Source organism: Tinamus guttatus, unplaced genomic scaffold (assembly GCF_059628265.1).
Source record: "Tinamus guttatus ecotype Peru unplaced genomic scaffold, ASM5962826v1 Tinamus_guttatus_pri_ptg000510l, whole genome shotgun sequence".
NCBI lineage: Eukaryota > Metazoa > Chordata > Aves > Tinamiformes > Tinamidae > Tinamus > Tinamus guttatus.
Genome location: NW_028289044.1, coordinates 2,304,746 through 2,324,404, shown reverse-complemented (window position 1 = coordinate 2,324,404; position 19,659 = coordinate 2,304,746). Strand labels below are relative to the sequence as shown.

At 44.5% G+C, this 19,659-nt stretch overlaps 3 protein-coding genes and 1 non-coding gene across 6 annotated transcripts in view; 2 read left to right on the top strand and 2 right to left on the bottom strand.

The window, feature by feature from the left end:
• MATN2 (matrilin 2) overlaps positions 1 to 2,353 on the top strand; it is a 59,344-nt gene extending 56,991 nt beyond the window's left edge. For both annotated transcript variants that reach the window (XM_088533621.1, XM_088533622.1), the window contains one exon: positions 2,016 to 2,353. In XM_088533621.1, the coding sequence (XP_088389747.1) occupies positions 2,016 to 2,071 (56 nt within the window). In that variant the 3' untranslated portion in view covers positions 2,072 to 2,353. The remainder of the gene's footprint in view (positions 1 to 2,015) is intronic.
• Positions 2,354 to 3,721: 1,368 nt separating this feature from the next.
• Positions 3,722 to 7,205, bottom strand: RPL30 (ribosomal protein L30). 2 transcript variants are annotated; one of them, XM_088533618.1, is made up of 5 exons: positions 7,111 to 7,205; positions 6,985 to 7,035; positions 6,219 to 6,364; positions 4,973 to 5,103; positions 3,722 to 3,828 (listed from the first exon to the last, which is right to left on the bottom strand). In XM_088533618.1, exons 2-5 carry the CDS (start codon positions 7,003 to 7,005, stop codon positions 3,779 to 3,781), a joined length of 348 nt encoding a protein of 115 aa, XP_088389744.1. In that variant the 5' UTR covers positions 7,006 to 7,035; positions 7,111 to 7,205; the 3' UTR covers positions 3,722 to 3,778. The 2 variants fall into 2 exon arrangements, with proteins under 2 accessions (XP_088389744.1, XP_088389745.1); XM_088533619.1 differs by lacking the exon at positions 6,219 to 6,364 and having other exon boundaries at positions 7,111 to 7,190.
• Positions 4,060 to 4,194, bottom strand: LOC148592827 (small nucleolar RNA SNORA72). The gene has a single exon (XR_015913887.1). It is a non-coding gene; the product is annotated as a small nucleolar RNA SNORA72 (small nucleolar RNA).
• Positions 7,206 to 13,725: 6,520 nt separating the features above from the next.
• On the top strand, positions 13,726 to 19,322 carry ERICH5 (glutamate rich 5). The gene is made up of 3 exons (XM_088533597.1): positions 13,726 to 13,816; positions 16,457 to 16,870; positions 18,882 to 19,322. The coding sequence occupies exons 1-3, from the start codon at positions 13,756 to 13,758 to the stop codon at positions 19,073 to 19,075; spliced, it is 669 nt and encodes a 222-aa protein (XP_088389723.1). The 5' UTR covers positions 13,726 to 13,755; the 3' UTR covers positions 19,076 to 19,322.
• The last annotated feature ends 337 nt before the right edge of the window (positions 19,323 to 19,659 follow it).

Sequence of the window (19,659 nt, the reverse complement as noted above, 5' to 3'; positions counted from 1 at the left end):
GAGGCACAGCACCAGAGGCTGTGAGTTACTTAAAAATAGTATTCCAAATTAGGAACACAGAGAATATGGGGTCTGAGTGACTTAACAGAAACAAATCCGTAGAGTAAAAGGGTTGAGTGCTGACTCGGGGCTTTTTCGAGGGAGAGGAAAGTGGGTTTAAGGGAGTCAGTGCAGAAGCTTCTGCTGACCTGTAATTATAACCTGTAAACATACCTGTAACATCCACCAGATGTCTCACAAGAAAAAAAAATGTAGTATTTTTACATTATGCAATATGCAGCAAATTCCTCTATTTTCTTCATGAAATCCATGCATCTTCTTCAGCTCATATCTTCGACTTAAGTCTTGGCAAAAAAAATGCATATAAGATCAATAGGGGCTAACTTTCTGCACAGAACAGCACAGTGATTTAAGTAACTCAGATGCTTCCTAGACAAGACCGTGGAGTTAGTCTATCACAGCCAGGCTAGCAGAGCCCTCTGCAGTTTTGCCTGCAGCATAACATCTAACTATGGCATTAGAATTCCAAGTGCATGTTTTTTCCCAGAGCAGGTACAGGCAAACAGGTTTTACCACAATAAGCCTATGCAGGTCAACCCCGTCCTATGACAAGCTCCAGGTATGTTGAGGAGAGTATTTAATGAATGTCTGCCCCCCTAGGAGAAGCACCTCAGAAGAACAGGCCAGAAGAGCAGCAAGTGAAACCTCACATTCCTAACTCAGAAAAGATACATTTACTGAATATACGGGAAAGAGGTACAAGGACCACCTGGCTGGAATGTTTAAGAGACACAGGAAAACCAGGAAGCAGTGGTGAAGGACGGGGAAAGAAAGAAGTGAGCACAAAAGGCTTCTAGCTCTTAAAATGTAGCATCACTGTAAGGTTGGAACTAGCTAACTTGGCCAGTCAATGACTTTACTGCTATTAGGTGTGTGTAAAACGAGGTTCTCTCCCTTCTTCACTGTGTAACACCTTATAATGTTCAAATCAGGGCTGTAAATTCCAATAGAAAAAGGACTGAGCAGAGGGTACAGCAGCGGTACAGAGCAGTCTCGTTATCAGGTATTTTGTTGCCAGGCCCTGGCTTCCTCTCAGGCTTCCCCAGCTCCAGCTTTGCAGCATCCCGGTGGCTCTGGGGGTGAAGGGAACAGGTTCCTCCTCCTCCCACAGCAGGCGCAAGCACCGCACGGGGACAGGAGCCCTGTGGAGAAGCCGTGCTTGCTGCCCGCAGCCTCGCAGAGCTGCGGCTGCCTCCTTCCAGCAGAGCCCATCCTGGTGTCCCCCGGGGCTTGCTGCCCCCTATTCCACGTCTCATCGCCCAGGCAGCACTGCTTTAGAGCATCCAAGTGCTCTCTGTGAAAACAAGAACACCAGAACACCCAACTGCACCACTGTGGGCTAGGAAGATGAGACTGGCAGCATCCCTGCTGCAGTCATGGAGCTACACAAGGCTTTATCTGAGCTTACGGATAGTTCTGGAGCTGATGGTGACAGCTTCCGCACAGAACTAACTATGATAAACATTTATTTAGCTTCCCCTTAAAATTGAAGAAAGCGGCCAACAGTTTTCCTTTCCAAAAAGCAGTGGCCCTAAACCCCTGCCGAGAGGCACTGCTGGCTTCACACAGCCTTCCCAGCTCAGCTGGGAACAAAAAGAACAAAAAAATAAGGGTATTAAATGACTGGAAGTGAGAGCGGGAGAGGTATGAGAGAGGAAAAATAGGACCAAATTTATGAACTCCAAACTCTTAACCAGGGATAACTTCTCAAGCAACTGTCTAGCATCATGCAGCAATTCAGACTGACAGAGAAATGTAAAAAGCTGGAATAGCACAGGACATGGTTCCTTGACACAGTTCTGAAAATGCCTTTCTAAAAACCTAATATTGTAGTATGGAGAGTCTAGAAATATTACACCTTCAATTTCTGAGTGTGGGAAAATTGTTAGCGGGCATTTGACAGATTCCTTTTCTAATAATTATTTTTGATACCTCTTTCCTTAACTTTTGTTTACTGGAAGAAATGACGAAGAGAATGGAAGACTTGGAAAACAGACTAAGATATCGATGAAAATTTAAAGCATATACTACACTGTATATTTATACAAAGTTGTAAGAGCTATTTTGTTACAACAGCTCAAAGTAATTAACAAATTCTTGTGTCTGAAGTTGAAAACTTTGGACCTTAACATTTACATATGACATGTACTGTCTTGCATTGATTGCAGGTAAGAAATGTTGAAAAAATTTTCTATGTATAAACAATTTAGTAACTAGCAAAAGTTCTAATTAAGTAGAACAGCTGAAATAAGCTATGCAAAATAATAAAATACTGTTATTTTTTGAAGTGAAACCTCCATGTTTTGAATCATTTTTAGGGTATGAATATTATGTTCTTATTGTTCCGGGCATCCCTCCTGCATTTGCTTCCCTATTTCAAGCACTGTATCTGCATGGAGATCACAGGATCACAGAACCACAGACTGGTTAAGGTTGGAAGAGACCTCTTGAGATCATCTAGTCCAACCCCCTGCTCCAGCAGGGACACCCAGAGCACAGGGTGGCATCCAGGCAGGTTCTGAAGATCTCCAGAGAAGGAGACTCCACAACCTCTCTGGGCAGCCTGTTCCAGGGCGCTGTCACCCTCACAGTACTCACACATAAACTTACACGACAAGTGTGGCACCTAACTCACAATTAGGCTCACTGAGCCTTGAAAACAGCAAATTACTTCCAGGCATTCTTGCAGACTGAAAGGCCTTGAAGTTTATTTCCTTTCACCTGGAAAGGACTGCACTTTTCTGCTAGTGATGCAAATCTGGACTTTAATAGCTAGGGATACCAGCAATTCCTTGTTTTGATGCACATTAGTGAATGTGTCTATCTCTAATTGGAAATTCACAACTTCAGCTACTGCTGTTCCCAATATAAAATGAGTGAAGCAGAGGCCAGAAGAAGTTACCTCATAGAAGGTAACAAGTGACCATAGTTCTTAACAGCTGCCTTTTAGAGGTACTTTGTGCTTAAACATTCTTTGGCAAGCAGAATGCAAATTCTCTGAGGATGCTGATACACACAGAGGTTTTCTTGGTTTTCCTTTTATCCCAAGTCAGCAAAGCACTGACACCATATTTAAGAAAAGAAATTTGTCTGAATGGCTGCAGAATAACTGGCCCAAATCCAGGAAACACCACTGCCTTCACCAGTAGAGCAGTACTCATCTCTAACACATCATGTTCTTCAACTGAAAAAGGGATCCAATTTAGATCAGTTTTGAAAAGGTAACTTGATCTTATTGATAGTATACACCATACCCAGGAGCAACACTATTTGCCATTTTTGCCATTTCTACTAGTACTATATGATCAGCTTTATAAAAATGGTTTTGATCGTTTTAAACAAAAGCTTGGGTTTCCTCCCACCAAATCACAAATTTACTCCTTTAAGCCTTTAACATTGTGAATTCATTCATATTTTAACTGACCATTTTAAAAGTTTATTTTGTGTTAGCACTGCAAACCCAAAATCTAAGCCCTGTTGGGATGTGATACCATACTTACCATGAACAACCTTTCTTTGAGATAGAAAACTTCTTGAGAAAGCACAAGGCAAGCTTTGTTCTGTGAAGGTATTTCTAAACAGAAGAGGAAACACGGCAGCAATAATGAACCTTCATTTTATATAGCTTGTTCCCTAAAACCAAAGATATAATACAATACAATTTTTTCTTAAAATGGACCTTGAACCAGTTTTATTGTAGAAAACACCTTTACAGCATTTATTTCTCACTGGTTTGTTCTGGCATGCTTCTAATGATGTCAGAATCACCTGTAAAACAAAAATACATTCTTACAAAAGGGTCCATAGCAAGGTATGTTTTCAACAGTAAACCCCACAATATTAACAAATACTAATTCCACAAACAGGAAAAGTTTTGAAGTAGAGCAAAGAAAACCTATCTGGAAACAAAGCAAGGAATTTTGATGGCTTGATAAAAATACCTGTAACTGCAGTTTGCTAACTGGCACAGAATCTAATATATATTCAGGATAATTACATACATGTCACTAGCATTTACAAAGCCAGCACTAGAACAGCAATCTAGTCCTGGCGGACACAATACTTAGCTTTAATATAGCGAATGTCTAGCCTCCCCTGATCACCAAGAAATCAGGACAGCGAGAATATTCGCATACAGATTTTAGATTTCATTCCAGCTCCTTAATTTACAAATAGCTTAGCATAAAGATCCCAATATGACAGCCATAAAGTCAGGAAGATAGATAACATTTTCAAAATGAAGTTTACAGCTAGTGTTTAAATACAAAAAAGCTTAATAAGTCTTTCTTAAAATAAGATAATCACAGTGAATTCAATTTCATTTTCCTTGGAGAATATTTAGTGAAAGTTAATATAGAAACCATTACATCTATACACATTCATTTAATTAAAATGCATTTGGTCAACCAGCAAGAATGAAGAAGTATTTGATTCTTCATTTAGAAGATTTTGGACTTCACTGTGGAAGTTTTTGGATAAGTCACCCTATTAGCAGTTTACACAGAGAACTGAAACAACCGTCTGGGACAAAGGCTGCTACCCGCCTACAGTAACTATGCGCAGATTTATTATTTTAAAATAAAACATATTTAACAATCTCCTATGCTGTAGCTAGATAACTATCTGCTTATATGTATAGCTTATTTTCCTGAATGTCATTCTGGAAAGATGGACAACTCGCAACCTAGAGAATTATAGTGACCATCCGTCTTAAATCCACAAAGGTGGAAAGAAGCTGATGCAGAAAGTCTGCCTCACAAGTTGGTTTTCCAACAGATTGTCTCAACAACACACACTGTAAAGCTTCCTCCCAGCCAGGAAGCAGCTTTACAGTATAAAAATCTTCTCACTACCTCAGTGCTGCTGGCAGGTGAGCGAAGGAGCCAGCGAGCACAGGGCCAGGGACACGTACCAGGGTCAATGATGGCCAGCGTGCACACTCTGTAGTACTTCCCACATGCTGTACCCAGTTCGATGTTGTTGCCACTGTAGTGATGGACGCCAGTCTTTGCAAGCATAGCATAATACTCGATCTCTGATTTTCTGAAATTCAAAGGACAGGTATTAAAAGTACTGAAAAACAATTCTGATTGGTCTTAGTACAGTCAAAGTATTTAACTCAGCCACACTTAAGTCCTGCATGCTTTTCCCTCCTCTTCAGAAAAGAATAAATAAAAAAAAAAGAATAAATAAAAAAAACCTTAGTTATTTATGGCCAGGCAATAATCGTATCTCAGCTCTGAAACCTTACCCAGAAGTGTGCTGAAGATATGCAGCAGGAAGCCCACTGCTCACTTGTAACCCTCTAAGTTGCTCCTACACATAAACATTAATCTGTGTTTTCAAGACTTTCAAACTTCTGAAAAGTAGTCATAGTTATGCCAGCTGCATCAACTACGACCACTATTCATGCTGACTGGATTTGGCTGCTGCTGCCTGCGAGATCAACTGTTTTTAAGTCAACCTGTGAATCTCTGTTGACTTCCACTAGGAAATTCCAGTGGTTAACACTGGTCCACGAGCTCTTTCCAGATTCGTAAGAATTTTAACACTGTAATAGCACTGTCCTTTCTCAGGCATCTAGATTATCTGTCAGCTTCTTGCATCTGTCAATAGTCTTTCATGAGAAAAGGACCCAAAACTACAAAACAGAACACATGAGGAGAGAGGAATGAAAGATTTAACTGACCTAAATAAATGAATAGATAGATAGATAAATAATAAAGCCAATTTCACTGGCCAGGAAGTTAAATTTAGAATTTATTTTAGACAGTATGTCAGCAAACTTCATAACCCTTAAATGTGAAATCAGCATCACTTACTATAGCTCTAACTGTAACCTCATTTTTCCAATATACTCCTTTGGCAGAAAAAAATAACACAGTGCTATTACCCTTTCAATGAATATTATCAGAGCATGAAAATGTACGTTATCCAATGTAAAACTTTTGTACTACATGAACCTGGAGAACAGTTAGGAAGCATTCTAATGTATGTAGACATAAAGTTGTGGGTTTTTTTTCCTCTCTCCCTCCACTTTTACTTCAGAGCAGACTGGAATACACCAGTGTTTTGCATTAACACTTCACTACAGAAAACCACATTTGTGCAAAGGACCTGCCCTAGATTTAAGGTGAATTGCTGTGTTAGTTACCTACCTTAGAGCAGGACAGTTGTTGGCTAGGATGACCAACTTGGCTTTGCCCTGCCGGATCATTTTCAGAGTCTGTTTGTACCCCAGCACATATTTACCACTTTTCATAACCAGCTGAAGCCGGGAGTTTATGGACTCTAGCGACTTTTTCTGAAAGAGGCAGAAAAGCATTACCACATATATCCTTGCCTTTTTCAAGGCAGCGCAGAACATAAGAGCAAGCAAAAATTGCAAACGCAGGCATTCTTTCCATTATTTCTGTATCATTTGCAGGAAAGAGTAAGAAAGCCAGTACACTATATGATTAGCGCAAAACATGCAGGTAACACCACGCTTATATTAATACTACTCTTCTCAACATCACCAAAACAGCCTTTATCCCTGTATTTTAAAATTAAATAAAGTTATAAGGAGATTTATTCATTTCTCAAGGCCTTCTGAGTTACTCAGTCGCGTTCCGGTGCATTTGATCGATCCTTGGCAAAGCTCACCTAGCCGAGCCAAAGCAAGTGCTCCTTCCACCTGGGAAACCGGAGCCACGGGCTGCACAGGCCACATCCCGGCAGCCGCGCCGGGCCCACCGCGCCTGTCCCCGCAGGCCGCCGGTCCCTGCGGTGCAAGCGGGCGCTCCGGAGGGCGGGCTGCTTCTCAGGGCAGGTCGCCGCGCTCAGATGGAGCGCCCCATCGCCTGCCCGGACACCCGCACCCGCGGCCGGGCCGCAGCGCCCTGGGCCGCCCGCCCGCCACGTGAGGCCGGCGCTGCCACTCACCGTCTTCTTGGCGGCCACCATGTTGCTGCCTCGCGGTGGGTCGGGCGGGAACTGGAAGACAGGGAGGGGAGGCGATAAGTGCCCGGCCCGGCGCGGCCCCGCGCCCCCCGGCCCGGCCCCGCTCACCACAGACGCGCCGCCAAGATGGCCGGGCAGCCCGAAAGGAAGGTGCTCCCGGCACGCATCGCCTATCCTCGCGCGGGAAATCTCGCGAGAGCCGCGCCGCGCGCGCGCCTGCGCCCAGCGGCGATTCGCCGCGCCGAGGGCGGGGCGCGGCGGCCGAGAGCCGCTATTGGCTGGCAGCTCTCGGGGGCGGGGCCGGGGCCCGCGCGGCGGCGCTTCCCGCGCGGCACCGCCCTCCCGCCGCGTGGGCCCCGCGCTGCGGGGATTTGCGGTTCCTGCCACGAAAATGATGTAAAAAAGTGACAGCAGCGGGGAAATGTTTGGCATTGGGGAAATGGGTGCCTTTGCCGAGGCGGGCTACACGTCAAAAGTGAAAAAGCGAGCCCAAACACACTGGATTCAGTAATTCTAGCACTGCTGATGTTAAAATAGCTTATTTTTAATAAGTATTTATATACTGCTGTACTTTTGCACTGGTGGAGCTACCCACACGCGGAGTTTTTTTACTGCATGTGCCCAGAACAGCAGAAGTGCACGAGCACAGGCCCCGGTGCCATGTTCCTGTGTGGAAACTGGGCAACAGCTTCAGTTTTAAGAGGCCAGATGAAGAACCTAGGCCAGTGTCTAACCTACTAACGCTGAGATAAGGATGAGGTAAATGTATGCTAGAGGAAATATCATCAGGGTTAAATGGTGTTTAAATATCCAACTGAAACTCAGCCCTCTATAATTACAAAGTCCTCTGGGATTAATTTGTAGGGTGAGCTCAAAGAAGTAGTAAATGTACTATATATGATAACATAAACTACTTTTCTGAAGCCTCTCTGTAGTCCCATTTTCACTTAGCTGAAACAAGATATTTTTTCAGATCTTATCAGAGTAAAATAAAAGCAGTTTCAAAGTATGTCAAACCTCTGTTTATTATTGGCAGATAATAAATAAACCCTGCTCCAGGTTTCATTTTTTTTTGCGTTGTCACAGCACTCGTGCACTGCTTTTATTCCTGCTGTCAAATTATGCCTTGCCTTTCGCTCTTTAAACTCTCACTTCATTTGGTCTGTCATCAAGGACAATTTTCCTATATTCTTATTTTTAGAAAATATTAGTAAGAGAACATAAGGCTCAGCAGACCTGCTGATGTTCTCAGGGCAATTCACTTTCAATATCTGTATTTTATTCATCTTCTAAAAGTTGGGAGCATTGGACAGCTCCTGAAGAGGGAGCTGTTTTCACCGATATCATTGAAACTTCAGCCCCCAGATCAGAAGATAATTTGATATTTCACAGATTGTAAAACCCTGTTGTTCCCAGTGATGTAAAGTGTTTTTAAACAAACAACAATTCTACACTCCTTAAAGAGCCAATTGTCAGAAACTTTAGACCTTGAGGCCTAAATCGTGCATATATCTGTGGAGAATAAGGGATCTCTTTGTGGGGAAATATGTGCAGAAGTTGGAATTACCACAACATTGTTGCTCACCTTCCCAGTCTCCCTTCTGTATTAATGAAGCATAGAAGCTCTGGGGGAGGCTACGTCAGGCAGCGCCGCAGCAGAACCACCGACACCCACTGGTACCACGGGACCCTGGTACCACTCTGGCTCAGGGGCTCTTCAAGCCGCTGCTCAAGCTGGAGAGCACTTGTCTTCAGGAGATCTCTCTCCCTCTCCAAAAACACTGATAAGATTATTCTATCTGCTGTTAGATATATTAATATGTATTACTATAGATATGTTAATTAGATATATTGATATAGCTCTGATTTCTGTAAGAAAGGAGCAGATAACAGAGGAACAAATCAGGAGAGTGAGAGTAGTATGAGAAAAGTCACTGGTACGGCAATGCCGTATCTCAAAACATAAAAATTTAGAGAGCAACGTCTTCAATTCAGGCCTGGGGGAAATGAAAAAAAATCTGTATCTGAGACATTCTAAGTTCCTCATACAAAACATATAAAAATATATTAAAGATATCTTAAAGAAGCCTTGTTGTCTTTGGGTATGTGATCACACACTAGTGAGTCATGACTGGATTAACAAGCTAATTTCCATGCTTTAGCTGAGGGCCTAATTTCATGATACATCAACTTCAGTAGAGATGACAGCTAAATGATTTCCCACCCACTTTTTGTGTGTTGTTTTTAACTCAAGTCAGCGATTTATTTTATAACGCCATCCCACAAAACGCTGGGATACAAGTGATGGGATATCCTACTGTGGGTGGGAATGAGCAGGAGGGTTGAGGAGCAGTGAAAGGGCAAGGCAAGAAGGTCTGAGGGAGGCACTGTCACTGGCAGCAGTGTATCATATCTATGATCATCAGCATATCATCTATGATCATAAACCTGGGCCGCAGGCCACGGTAGCCAGGCGGACACATCCTTGAGGGAAGACAGGCCAGGGAATGTGCTTTACTTTGCAGCTGGGGCTGGCCAGGATCAGGTAGGGGCTCTCTCCTACCTCATCAGCTGCAAGTAGGTAAATACTGGAAGTTTTGTGCAAATGTAGGCCCACGTGTGCAGCAAATGCATTACTGCAGAGAAATCCTGGAGCAACTTTTCCCCACACATTTTAGAAGCTAACACATCAGCTGCTCAAATGCAATGGTAACAGTAACAGTGTCAACTTATTAAAAGAGTAGTTTCATCAGCTCATCTAACATTTACAGTAATCCAGTAAAGATAAAACAACATTAGGAAAAAAAAATGCTAATTAATTATGTATGTCATTGTAGGCAGTATATTGCCAGCTGAGAGAGAAGAATAACTCTCTAGTGAAGAAAAAGAGAACAACATTGAGGTCTAAAAGTGCGCACAATACATGGATGCTGTGTGGCAGTCTGAGACGGACCATTTCATAAAATTCTCTGTGCACCTTTCAGTGCAGTTCTCTGATCTTTTGAAAAGCCACCCCTATGGCTTTACCAACATAAACAGTGCATATTATTTTTGGTAAGATAAAATATAAAAAATATAATCTTTTTTTTTTTTTACATTTTTAGTTCCATCAAAATCTCTTCACTACAGTTATATAACAACTTCGTGTGAACATCTGCATTTGTTATTTTCTCCTCTTGCACTTCTCAGGGCTATTAGGAGTGACAGACTGTGCTCTCTGATAATAATCACATTTACAGCAAATGCAAACATGTTCATCCAATTTTCATAGGGTCATGCACCGAACTATCCCCTTATTGTGTGGCAAATAAATATAGCTCTTTGTTTCGGGTCACTGGGAATTTGGAATCCTCATAATGTACAGGTCTGCTGGACCAGAACCCAGATCACTTCTCAGTTTCCTTCCAGAGGCAATGCTGTTAGAAAGGAAGGGCAGGAAAGAAAAGAGGTGTGGAGGAAACGGGGTTAAATACACAAAGACGGTTACCTGGTACAGTTGCCCAGGGTACAGAGAAAGTACTGAGGTTAAACACTGTCAATTTTGAATATCTGGGTATTTGCACACCTTGAATATGCTTTCAGCTCAGTAAAAAGATGCTGAAGAGTGCATGTGTTATGCATATACATTCACATATATAATACATATATATATGTACATATGCTGTATATATGTAGATATACACAGCAAGTTTAAAGTGCCAATACAAGAAGATATCTACATCTGCCAAGGGCCAAATTGTATCAGAAATTCAGGGTTGCTGATTTCAAAAAACAGTAGTTAGTCTGAAAAGAAGATCTTCAGATTCTCTCCTTTCCTGGAAGTTGCAAGGAATGTCTTAAACGCTAAGTTTCAAGACCACTGCCCTGCCAAGCAAAATCAAAGTTGTTGTGTTTCAGAAGGCACTTTGCTGCAGTCAAACATCAACATCATGGAGGAGCCTTCAGTGGAGCTACAAAAATCTGCATCAGTGGAAAGTTTTGCCTAAATTGTCTGCTGCAATAAACAATTTAGAATATTTTGTTGCCTGGTCAGTAGTGGGGTTTTTTGTTTTGTTTTGTATAGAATAGCTGAAGAGTTTTAAAAAAGGAGTTGTAGCCATAAACTTTTGAAAAGTCTATTGTGATTTGATACATCCCAGAATTCGGGTATATTTAATCAAGGATCAAGAATTAGACACAAACCTAGTTGCAGTAGAAATCTTATCCAAAATATTCAGAATGATGAGCTGTTAATAAGCTTTAGAATGAGTGAAACAAGTCTAGTCCTGTCATACTGGTCTAGGGAACTTCAGAATTGGCAACACCTTACAGAAATCATTACAGGTTTGATTTGGAAGTGCATTTCTGATTGTGTAACACAGGATATAGATATTTGTTGTATCTGGAGATACTGGAATCACATTTCTCACTTCCCCTGTCCTGAGATCTTCACTTCCCCCCTTCACCCTGCAGCTGCACTGAAGTGCCCATGCCACTACCATGGGCAAATAGGTGAGCATGTTAATGCAGTTGCAAAAAAACATTTGGGAAGTAGAAATTAAAAGTTGAGCTTAACTGCTCGTCACCACCAGTCCTATTTTGGGTTCACTGATAGTTCCTGCCACCTGTGAGCATCTTGGTGCTCTCCACAAGGTGAGATGGTGGCACAGAGGCAGCTGCAGGGCAGCAGGTCACCCACTTGGTGGGAACGTGCTTGTGATAAGCGATCTGCAGAGGCCACACGTTGTCCAAGCCTGATATGGTCCACAGCAATGAGACAGAGGTGTCTCATCTGGCATGGTGTCACCTGAACCCCTACCTCGATGTGTGGCAGCTCCTTGCAAAGGGTCCGAGAGCTGGTTGATCACCTTCACCCAGCCCTGCGTGACAGAGCTGATAACGCTAAGGCACAACCATGTCCTACCACGACCTGACCTACATCCAGCCCCTGTATTAGTTCAGTTGAGTCCATCTTCCTGCAGAAAAGATGCGATTTTCCCTTTACTCTTAAGAAAACAAGAGAAGAAAGCAAAAGCAGAATATTGTGGTTAGTGTGCTCAGAAGTGGCCTGCCAAATGCCCCTGGGTCCTCATTCCTAATCCCAGGAGTCTTTCTGTACCTTGTCTGAGGGCTGCTTGAAGAACATGAAACAACCCTGAAGGCCCTCCCAGGGAGTGCTCTTAGCTGCACAAACATGCCCGAACATGCTCCCTCTCTCTGGTCCAGTAAATCCCAAATTCCCCTCTGCACCGTTTCAATGAAACGGCTGGTAGGTGCATTCTGCTCAATACTTTTTTGCTAGGATGCTGCAGAAAACAGGTATGAAGTTCCTCAGGCAAGAGACAAAACAGAACGTAGCTTTCCCTTCTTTTCCCAGCGCTCATGCTCAGTGAGTCCGTTCTGGTGGCCTGGCCACTGTCTCTGGAGAGAAACATCTTCAGATGCCTGCTTCACTGTCGTAAAAATGTTATAGAATAAAGGTGGGATTTCAGGTAGGCCTCTCCAGCCAGTCATGGCTCTTTTTCCAACCCTGCCTTCCATGCATGCTGCCAGCCAGAAACTTCCTGAGTTTCCAGAATATATCCAGAAGTCTACATGTGTGACTGCCCTGAGTGCGAAGGACAAAACAAAACCTGGCTTGAATCCAATAAATAAAATATGTTGGGGGTGCTTATGTAAGCAAGTATGTGGCAAACTCTCTTCATTCTCATGCTTTGCAAAGTTTCTAAGCCAAATGGGCATCTATAGACTTCTACCAATTTATCTGTACGGAAATATAAAAATCAGATCTGCTTTACAAGGTTGATGTTAAGAAAGCCACCAAATCCAGTGGACACTGGGACCTGGGGACTCCTCCTCCCAGTCCCCCAGCCCCGTTGCGTGCACACAGATGTTCATGACGCTGGGACCACACACAGATCTCCAGTTCATCCTGCTTATTCCCCATGCTTTGCGCATTGGTGTAACAGTGAGGGTGACAGAGCACTGGAACAGGCTGCCCAGAGAGGTTGTGGAGTCTCCTTCTCTGGAGATCTTCAAAACCCGCTTGGACGCAGTCCTGTGCCACGTGCTCTAGGTGACCCTGCGTGTGCAGGGGGGTTGAACTAGATGATCTCTAGAGGTCCCTTCCAACCCTAAGCATTCTATGATTCTATGATTCTGTGTTTCTTCATCCCCGTTGGACGGCTGTGGCTGGTGTCTCTGCGGGCAGGTTTGGTCGGCAGCCGGGCTGTGTGTGTCTCGGAGAGGCAATGCAAGGCACACGGCCACGTCCCATGTACTGGCCCCTTTGCCCAGTTCTCGCTCCGACTTTGGCGCTTTCCCAGCACAGGTCTTGCTGGCTAGGCCCAGCAGGACGCTTATGAGCAAGTGACACACAGAGGGCTGAATCCACTGGGAAAACACCAACACGCCCGGGTGTCCCCAGCTGCCGGCGTGGAGACCCCTCACATAGTCCTAGTTGCCGATGCGGAGCCACAGCCGCGTCCAGCTGCCAGCGCCCGTGGCTCTGGCACGCAGCGTGGAGCAGCAGGTAAACCCAGCACGGGGAAGGAGCCGGAGCGGCGGCAGCAGCGCCCGGTGCTCCCGCTGCTCCCCTCGCGCCTCCCTCAGGGCCGCTCACCTCAGCGCGCTCCGCGGCGCCTCCCCGCGGCGCGGGCAGCGGGACCGCCCCCGCCCGCCCCGGTGGCCCTTCCGCCCCCCGGCGGCGGGCGCGGAGCGCGGCGGGGCAGCCCGGAGCGCGGAGCAGCGCGCAGAGCCGCCCGCGCTGCCGCCATGGGCTGCTCCAGCAGCGCCCCCCGCAGCCGCCGCCCCCCGGAGCCGCCGCCGCCGCGGGGTGAGCCCGGCCGGGGCGCGCGGGCGCGGGGGGAGCTGCTCTTCTTACTGTTATTACTGTAGTTTATTATTGTTATTTTATTAAGCTGGAGCTGCTTTTTGCCGCTTTAATTCTCATCCTTATGTTTCTCTCTTATGTAAAGCCAGGTCTTGCTTCTGCATAACACCTTGTGGATTCAATGACTTTTTTTTTTTTTCCTCTCTCTAAAATACTCACCAACTGGTCAGGTCTGACGCTGCGGTTCTCCCCTTTTCCTTCGCTTTTCTCCTTAGCTTTGCAGCTTGAGTGCAGCCCTGTTGAAAGCAGCAGCGATACCCCAGTGACCTCGAGGCAGCTCGAGTCACTGCGGGTTGACTTGGGGAGCAAGGTGTTTTACCGAACACCTTCCCTAGGAATATCCCTGCTACTCAGTGCAAGCCAGATGCTGAACAAGACTTCATTTTCGTATTTAGTATATCTCATATTTATTGTATTTGGGCCTTTGCTCCAAGGGAAGTTCGGAAACTTTCTCCATGGGAGCCCAAATGTGGCGCTTGTAGATGTTGGCCCTCCCCACGTGAAGAAAAATGCATAAAGGTTGTTTTTATTTCGTTGCAGTGAATTTCTTTCCTGTATTCTTTAGTTCTGAGTTTCATTCCAATACTGCTGTTGTTTGGGCTGTGGAATCTGAGTTTTCAGTATGGATTTATTTTCATTTGCAGTCTCTCAGGGTTCGGGTTTGTTGTGATTGCAGAGATGGTTACGGGTTGTAGGGGGTATTTTTGCAATGCTCTACGTGACACTACAGAGCTGGCACGCTGCTGCCGGGGAAGAGCCCCGCTGAAAATATCGACAGAAATGTCTCTATTTTTCCTGCTGTCTTGCCCACCTCACGTGCACCAAGACCAAATCCCTCTGCTTTCTCATCCTCTAGCTGAAAGACATCAATGCTCTGCACAAGAACACTGAAGGGCTCCGATAGGCAATGCAAGTTACTGAGTCTGAATGTTTTAGGAATCCTGGTTAGAGACCTGCTGATTTTAGCGTAGGTTATGAAACAGACTGAATACTTAACCTAATGCCATGAGAATGGTAAAGTTCGTTTTGTTATCAGAGCTGTAATAACATCCATTGTTGAGGATATTGCCAGGCAGATATGTTTTCTGATAAACTAAATTAAAAAATAGAAAACATATCTGCCTGGCAATACTTAAAGGTGCTAATGGGAAAAAAAAGGCGATTACTGGCAGAGGTAGAATTATTCTGGGTATGGCCCAGTGCAATTCACTCTGCTTTTTACTGTTTCACCAGCAGGAATTGTCTATGTCAGGGAAAATCAATACTAGAAACTTAAAAATAAAACATAACTAAAAGGCATCCTAAGAATGTTGATGGCCCCATGATGTTCTTTCTTCTTGGGAATAAAGATATTGAAGAGATTACCAGGAGGATTTATTTCTTCTGTATTAGAGAATTCTTTGTATTTTAAATGAGAGCACAGGAATGCCTTCGAGGTTTCCAACAGCGTGGATCTTGCATTGCATAACAGCATTTTATAATCCAATTTATATAAAAATTGCTAGCATGCTAGCTTTCATGGCTCACTTATTTATGTGTTTAAGGTATAAATGCTCCTTGTCCACTTGGCACAAAGCAAGGAGAAGGTATCAGAACCATGTCGAGGTTTAATAAAATAAAATGAGAAAAGGTCAAGCCTAGTGAGGCTTCTTCAAGATGTGTGATTTCCACAGAACGTTGCTACCCAGCCCTAGAAACTATCCAGAGTTGAGCGTCCCACATGTGAAGTCACTGATTCCTCTGGAAAATACGGGCTGAAAGCCCATAATCACCAGGAACTTTGCCTAGACAGAAATTGTCCCATGAAAACACTATGCACAGTTTGTTGCCAAGTTTCTATGCACAGTTTCTTGCCAAGTCTTGCCAAAGACTTATTTGCTGTTATTTTGATTGGGTATCTATTTTCAGAAAGTGATTTCAGTTTGGGCTTCAGGTTAGGAAAAGGTACCTGGAAGATAGGGTGCGTTAGAGGCCTTGAAAAGGTAAATACAGAAATGTAGTTTCCTGCTTCTCGTGACTTAAGAGCTATGTCACTTAGTGAAACTTCTACTAGTTGGTAGAAGTATTAAATCTTCTGAAGTTGGCAACAGTAATAGGATAATGACTAATGGGCAGGATAGTGAAGTCAGCAATTTTGATTACTTACTGTGTCCCTTGGTTGCAGGTAGCATGTTGCCACGCAGGGGGCCATGTGCCAAGCACACTTGTCCTCTGGTATGAGGAAGTTCTCTCCACTGTTTTTGCCTTTAACAAAAGCACTAAGAAAGACATCGGCCCATCTGTAGGCACCAACAGAGGTTCCCCACAAGCAGCCCAGGGAAGCAGTTACTGCTCAGCAAATTGATTTTATGCATGGTTTACCCTGAGGAAAAAGTTATTTCCTTGAATAGCATCACGTAGCCAGCAAAACCTCTTTGCATTTTGGGTCCTTAAGGAAAGTAGGAATGTCTGTAGCCAGGAGCTGTGACAGGCAGTGCTTGTGCCAATCCCCTGGGAGTCTAGTTCCAACCTAGTTAAAATGCCCACTCATCAGTTATGTGTGTTTCCTCTTTTTTTCATTTCATACTCTACAATGAATAAAAGCATCCTCGGGTGGAAATACTCCAGCTGCAGATGAGTATGAAACCATACCCGACCAAACGAAGCTGGAGACGGTGGAAGGTGTGAGTCTCGCATCTGAGGGGACCAGAGCGGGAGAGCATCTCCCAGGAGAGGAGGCCCTTCTCATTCCAGCACTGGAAGAAAAGATTGATCCCATCACCCAAAGGGAGGAGCCGGAGGGCACTGAGCCCCTTCCTGCGGGGTCGGAGGAGAGCGCGAGGCTGCTGCCATCTGCACGGCAGGAGGAGAGCGCCGGCCCTTCGCCTCCAGAGCCAGGAGAAGACCCTGCGGCACCGGCACCAGCGGAGAACAGGGAGCTCGTGGAGGGCGATGACAGCTCCGTGGTGGAAATCGGCAAGAAAGCACATGCTGCTGAAGGGGAACAACTCATTGAGGGTAATATTGGTGCTTTGGTAAATTCAGGAGAACAAATTATTCTTCCAGAGGCTTGTGTGTGTGTCTTTTTGACTTTAGTGAGAGACTCACATGAGCTGCTGGAGTCAGAATTTGGTCTGCAGAGTGCGTACAATGCAGAGTGCAGAAAAACATGGCTGGGAAAGCCTCAGGCTCACAAGGCTAAGCTGTAATAAATTTATTCAGCATTTCCAGTCTTTATCTCTGCTACTTCATTTCATGTTCTATGTTCTTGGCACGTAAAATGCCCTACCATATCCCTCAGTTAAATGTTGTGTTTCTATGTAGTTCAGAGACGTTGTTTAATGTTTTTGGAGATCATAGGCTCTATTACTTAGTTACATATATTAATGATAAAGCAGCTGTCCCTGTGCCTGATGGCAGTGCAGAGTGGTTGTCTAACAGCAGAAGAAAGAGCAGCTTCTAGATGCATCCTTGACATTTAGTCAGTCTTTGTGGGCTGGCTACTGAACACGCAGGATAGAGATGGCCATGGAAGTAGATGGGGCTGCTGATGAGTAGCTCAGATGAGTAGCTAGGGAGGAAGGCTGAGTGAAGGACAGTTACGGAGACAGCAGGTAGCTCCACCTGGCAGTGTTGCACAGTGGGGACAAGGTGCTTCAAGGTCAGCAGTTCGGGAGAGGTGGGCTCCTTGCCAGAGATGGTCCTTGTCTTGGGGGCAGCACCTGGAGCACCTACATCACACCTACCCCACATGCCAAAGCTGAGTGCTTTACAGCAGAAATGAGGCTCTCCTAAGCAGCACAACGCAGCTCGGTGAGGAATTGGGTGCTTCCTGGGAAGCATTATTAGAGCAATGAGCAGGTGAGGCCCATGGGAAGTGTGATCCCTGCAGGGAAACGTGCTACCAGCAGCTTCCCTCCCTGCGCGTTCACCTCTAAGGAGTGCAAAGCACAGGAGAAGGAATAATCTGTGTGAAGCCCAGAGGCAGTTCACGTGCTATCACTTAGCCATGTACTTTACTGTGCACATCTGTGACCCAGCTGTGTAAATCTAACTACGTGAATCCCAGTAGTTGAGCTGCGGGCATTGCCTTGGCCTGCCATGTGTTTTCTTTCAAAAGAATTTGGAGGTCTCTTCTACATAAAATGGAGATCTATTATTTGGAGTCGAGTCTTGTTTGTGTAAGCAGGAAAGGACTGAATGCTCAGCTCGAAAACGTGTAGTCTTGCCCATCTGACAATCCCAATTTCATTAACCCATTAGTTATCATTTATAAGCTTAGTGGCACAGTACTGGAGGCAGAACAGTACCTTCCTATATACATGAAAACATGTTTAAAATTGATTGTTTGCCTGAAGAACAAGATGTGAATCACAATCCAATGCAACCGCTTACAAAAACAAGGCTTTTGGAAAAACTGCACAGTTTTGCTGTTGTTTGTTCCAAGATTGGAATAGCATCCCACAAGCTCTTGTGCAGATTTTCTCTCCATGAGGTGTAAGACAAAGATGGAGCCTCCCATTTCCATGCCATGGTACTCAGGGTACACAGCACTTGCTTTGCTCTTTCCTCCTCAGTAGCTCTGTGAGAGAGGATTAATTAGGTAGCAGCTTCCTAGGGGAAGTAAAACTTCAACGAGAACGGCACGTTACCATGTTTTCTATTTTTGCTCTGTTCCTTTTTTTGGATGAAAACACACATACGTAGAATAACATTCATTACCTAAGAAAAATAATTTGCACAGAAATTGTGCTTGTGATGTGTACTGAATAGAGTGTCAAGGGCCTTTTGTAAAAGTATTGGGAGAATTTTTTATGAATATGAAGCCTGCTTACATGGATGATGGAAAGGGACTGGAGACATCATATTTGTTCCCTATTGATTCATTCAGCCAAAGGGCTGAATTCATTCATTTTGCAAAGGGAAGTGGAGGGTTGGCAAAAGAGAATCAGTCTTGCAGAAAGGAGCAGGAGCACCCAGTACCTTTCTCAGTGGTTCCTAATTTGATCTCCATGGTTACTGTTCCCAGGTGAGACGGGAGAACAGGTGGAAACTGAGCTGCTCTGTGAGATAGTGAGTGAAGGGCCTGAGACAAAGGAAGAAGAAACAGGAGAAGCTGTGGATGGTGCAGCAGCAGCGGCAGAGATGGGTACGTTGGCAGAGGAGTGCAGGGCTGCGTGTGTTTTTGTCCAGGACACAGAAAAGCTGGGCCATCACCAATGAGCACATCTTTGCATCTTCCTGTTGGTGAACAGCTGCTGCTTTCTGCATTTTAGTACAATACAGATTTTCTTTTCTAACTTACATAAGGAAATATTATTGGAAGCAGTTAGTTGGAAGTCATGCTCTTTACGTGGATCTTCTTTATATAATATACCAGTCTTAATAGTGATAAATTATCCCTGTTTGGGGAAAGTGCTAGACTGTAACGGGGAGTCATGGAAAATAAAAACCTATGTTAAAATCATGACTCAGCTCATTATTATTTGCCACAGTTGTTTTCATGAGTTAGTAGCTTAACATGGCTTTGTGATTTCCCTTCTCTGCTGGACATTCATTTTAGATCCCCCTGTTACCAGCTGAAATCAGCAGTGTAGCGTAGGGTGAAAGCACATTCCAGAGCCAACACGATCACGTGGTGGGAGTGAAAGGACACAGGCCAAATACAGTGAGTTAAAAGTGTCAGGTCATAGAATTCTTTCTCCAGCAGATTCCCAAATTATGTTCCCATTTCTTCAGGAGAGAGTTTCAGTGATAAAAGTTCTCATCACCCTGCCCAGTGTTCATTGGGGTCTTATGTCATTTAT

Excerpts from the sequence above, each read along its gene's own strand:
- RPL30 (XM_088533618.1), bottom strand. The coding sequence starts at position 7,005 with ATGGTGGCCGCCAAGAAGACG. Across the intron at positions 6,365-6,984 it reads TGGTGGCCGCCAAGAAGACG|AAAAAGTCGCTAGAGTCCAT; the intron begins GTGAGTGGCAGC and ends TGCCTCTTTCAG. Across the intron at positions 3,829-4,972 it reads GCTGGCCATCATTGACCCTG|GTGATTCTGACATCATTAGA; the intron begins GTACGTGTCCCT and ends TTTGTTTTACAG.
- ERICH5 (XM_088533597.1), top strand. The coding sequence starts at position 13,756 with ATGGGCTGCTCCAGCAGCGCCCCCCGCAGCCGCCGCCCCCCGGAGCCG. Across the intron at positions 13,817-16,456 it reads GGAGCCGCCGCCGCCGCGGG|CATCCTCGGGTGGAAATACT; the intron begins GTGAGCCCGGCC and ends AATGAATAAAAG. Across the intron at positions 16,871-18,881 it reads AGGGGAACAACTCATTGAGG|GTGAGACGGGAGAACAGGTG; the intron begins GTAATATTGGTG and ends TACTGTTCCCAG.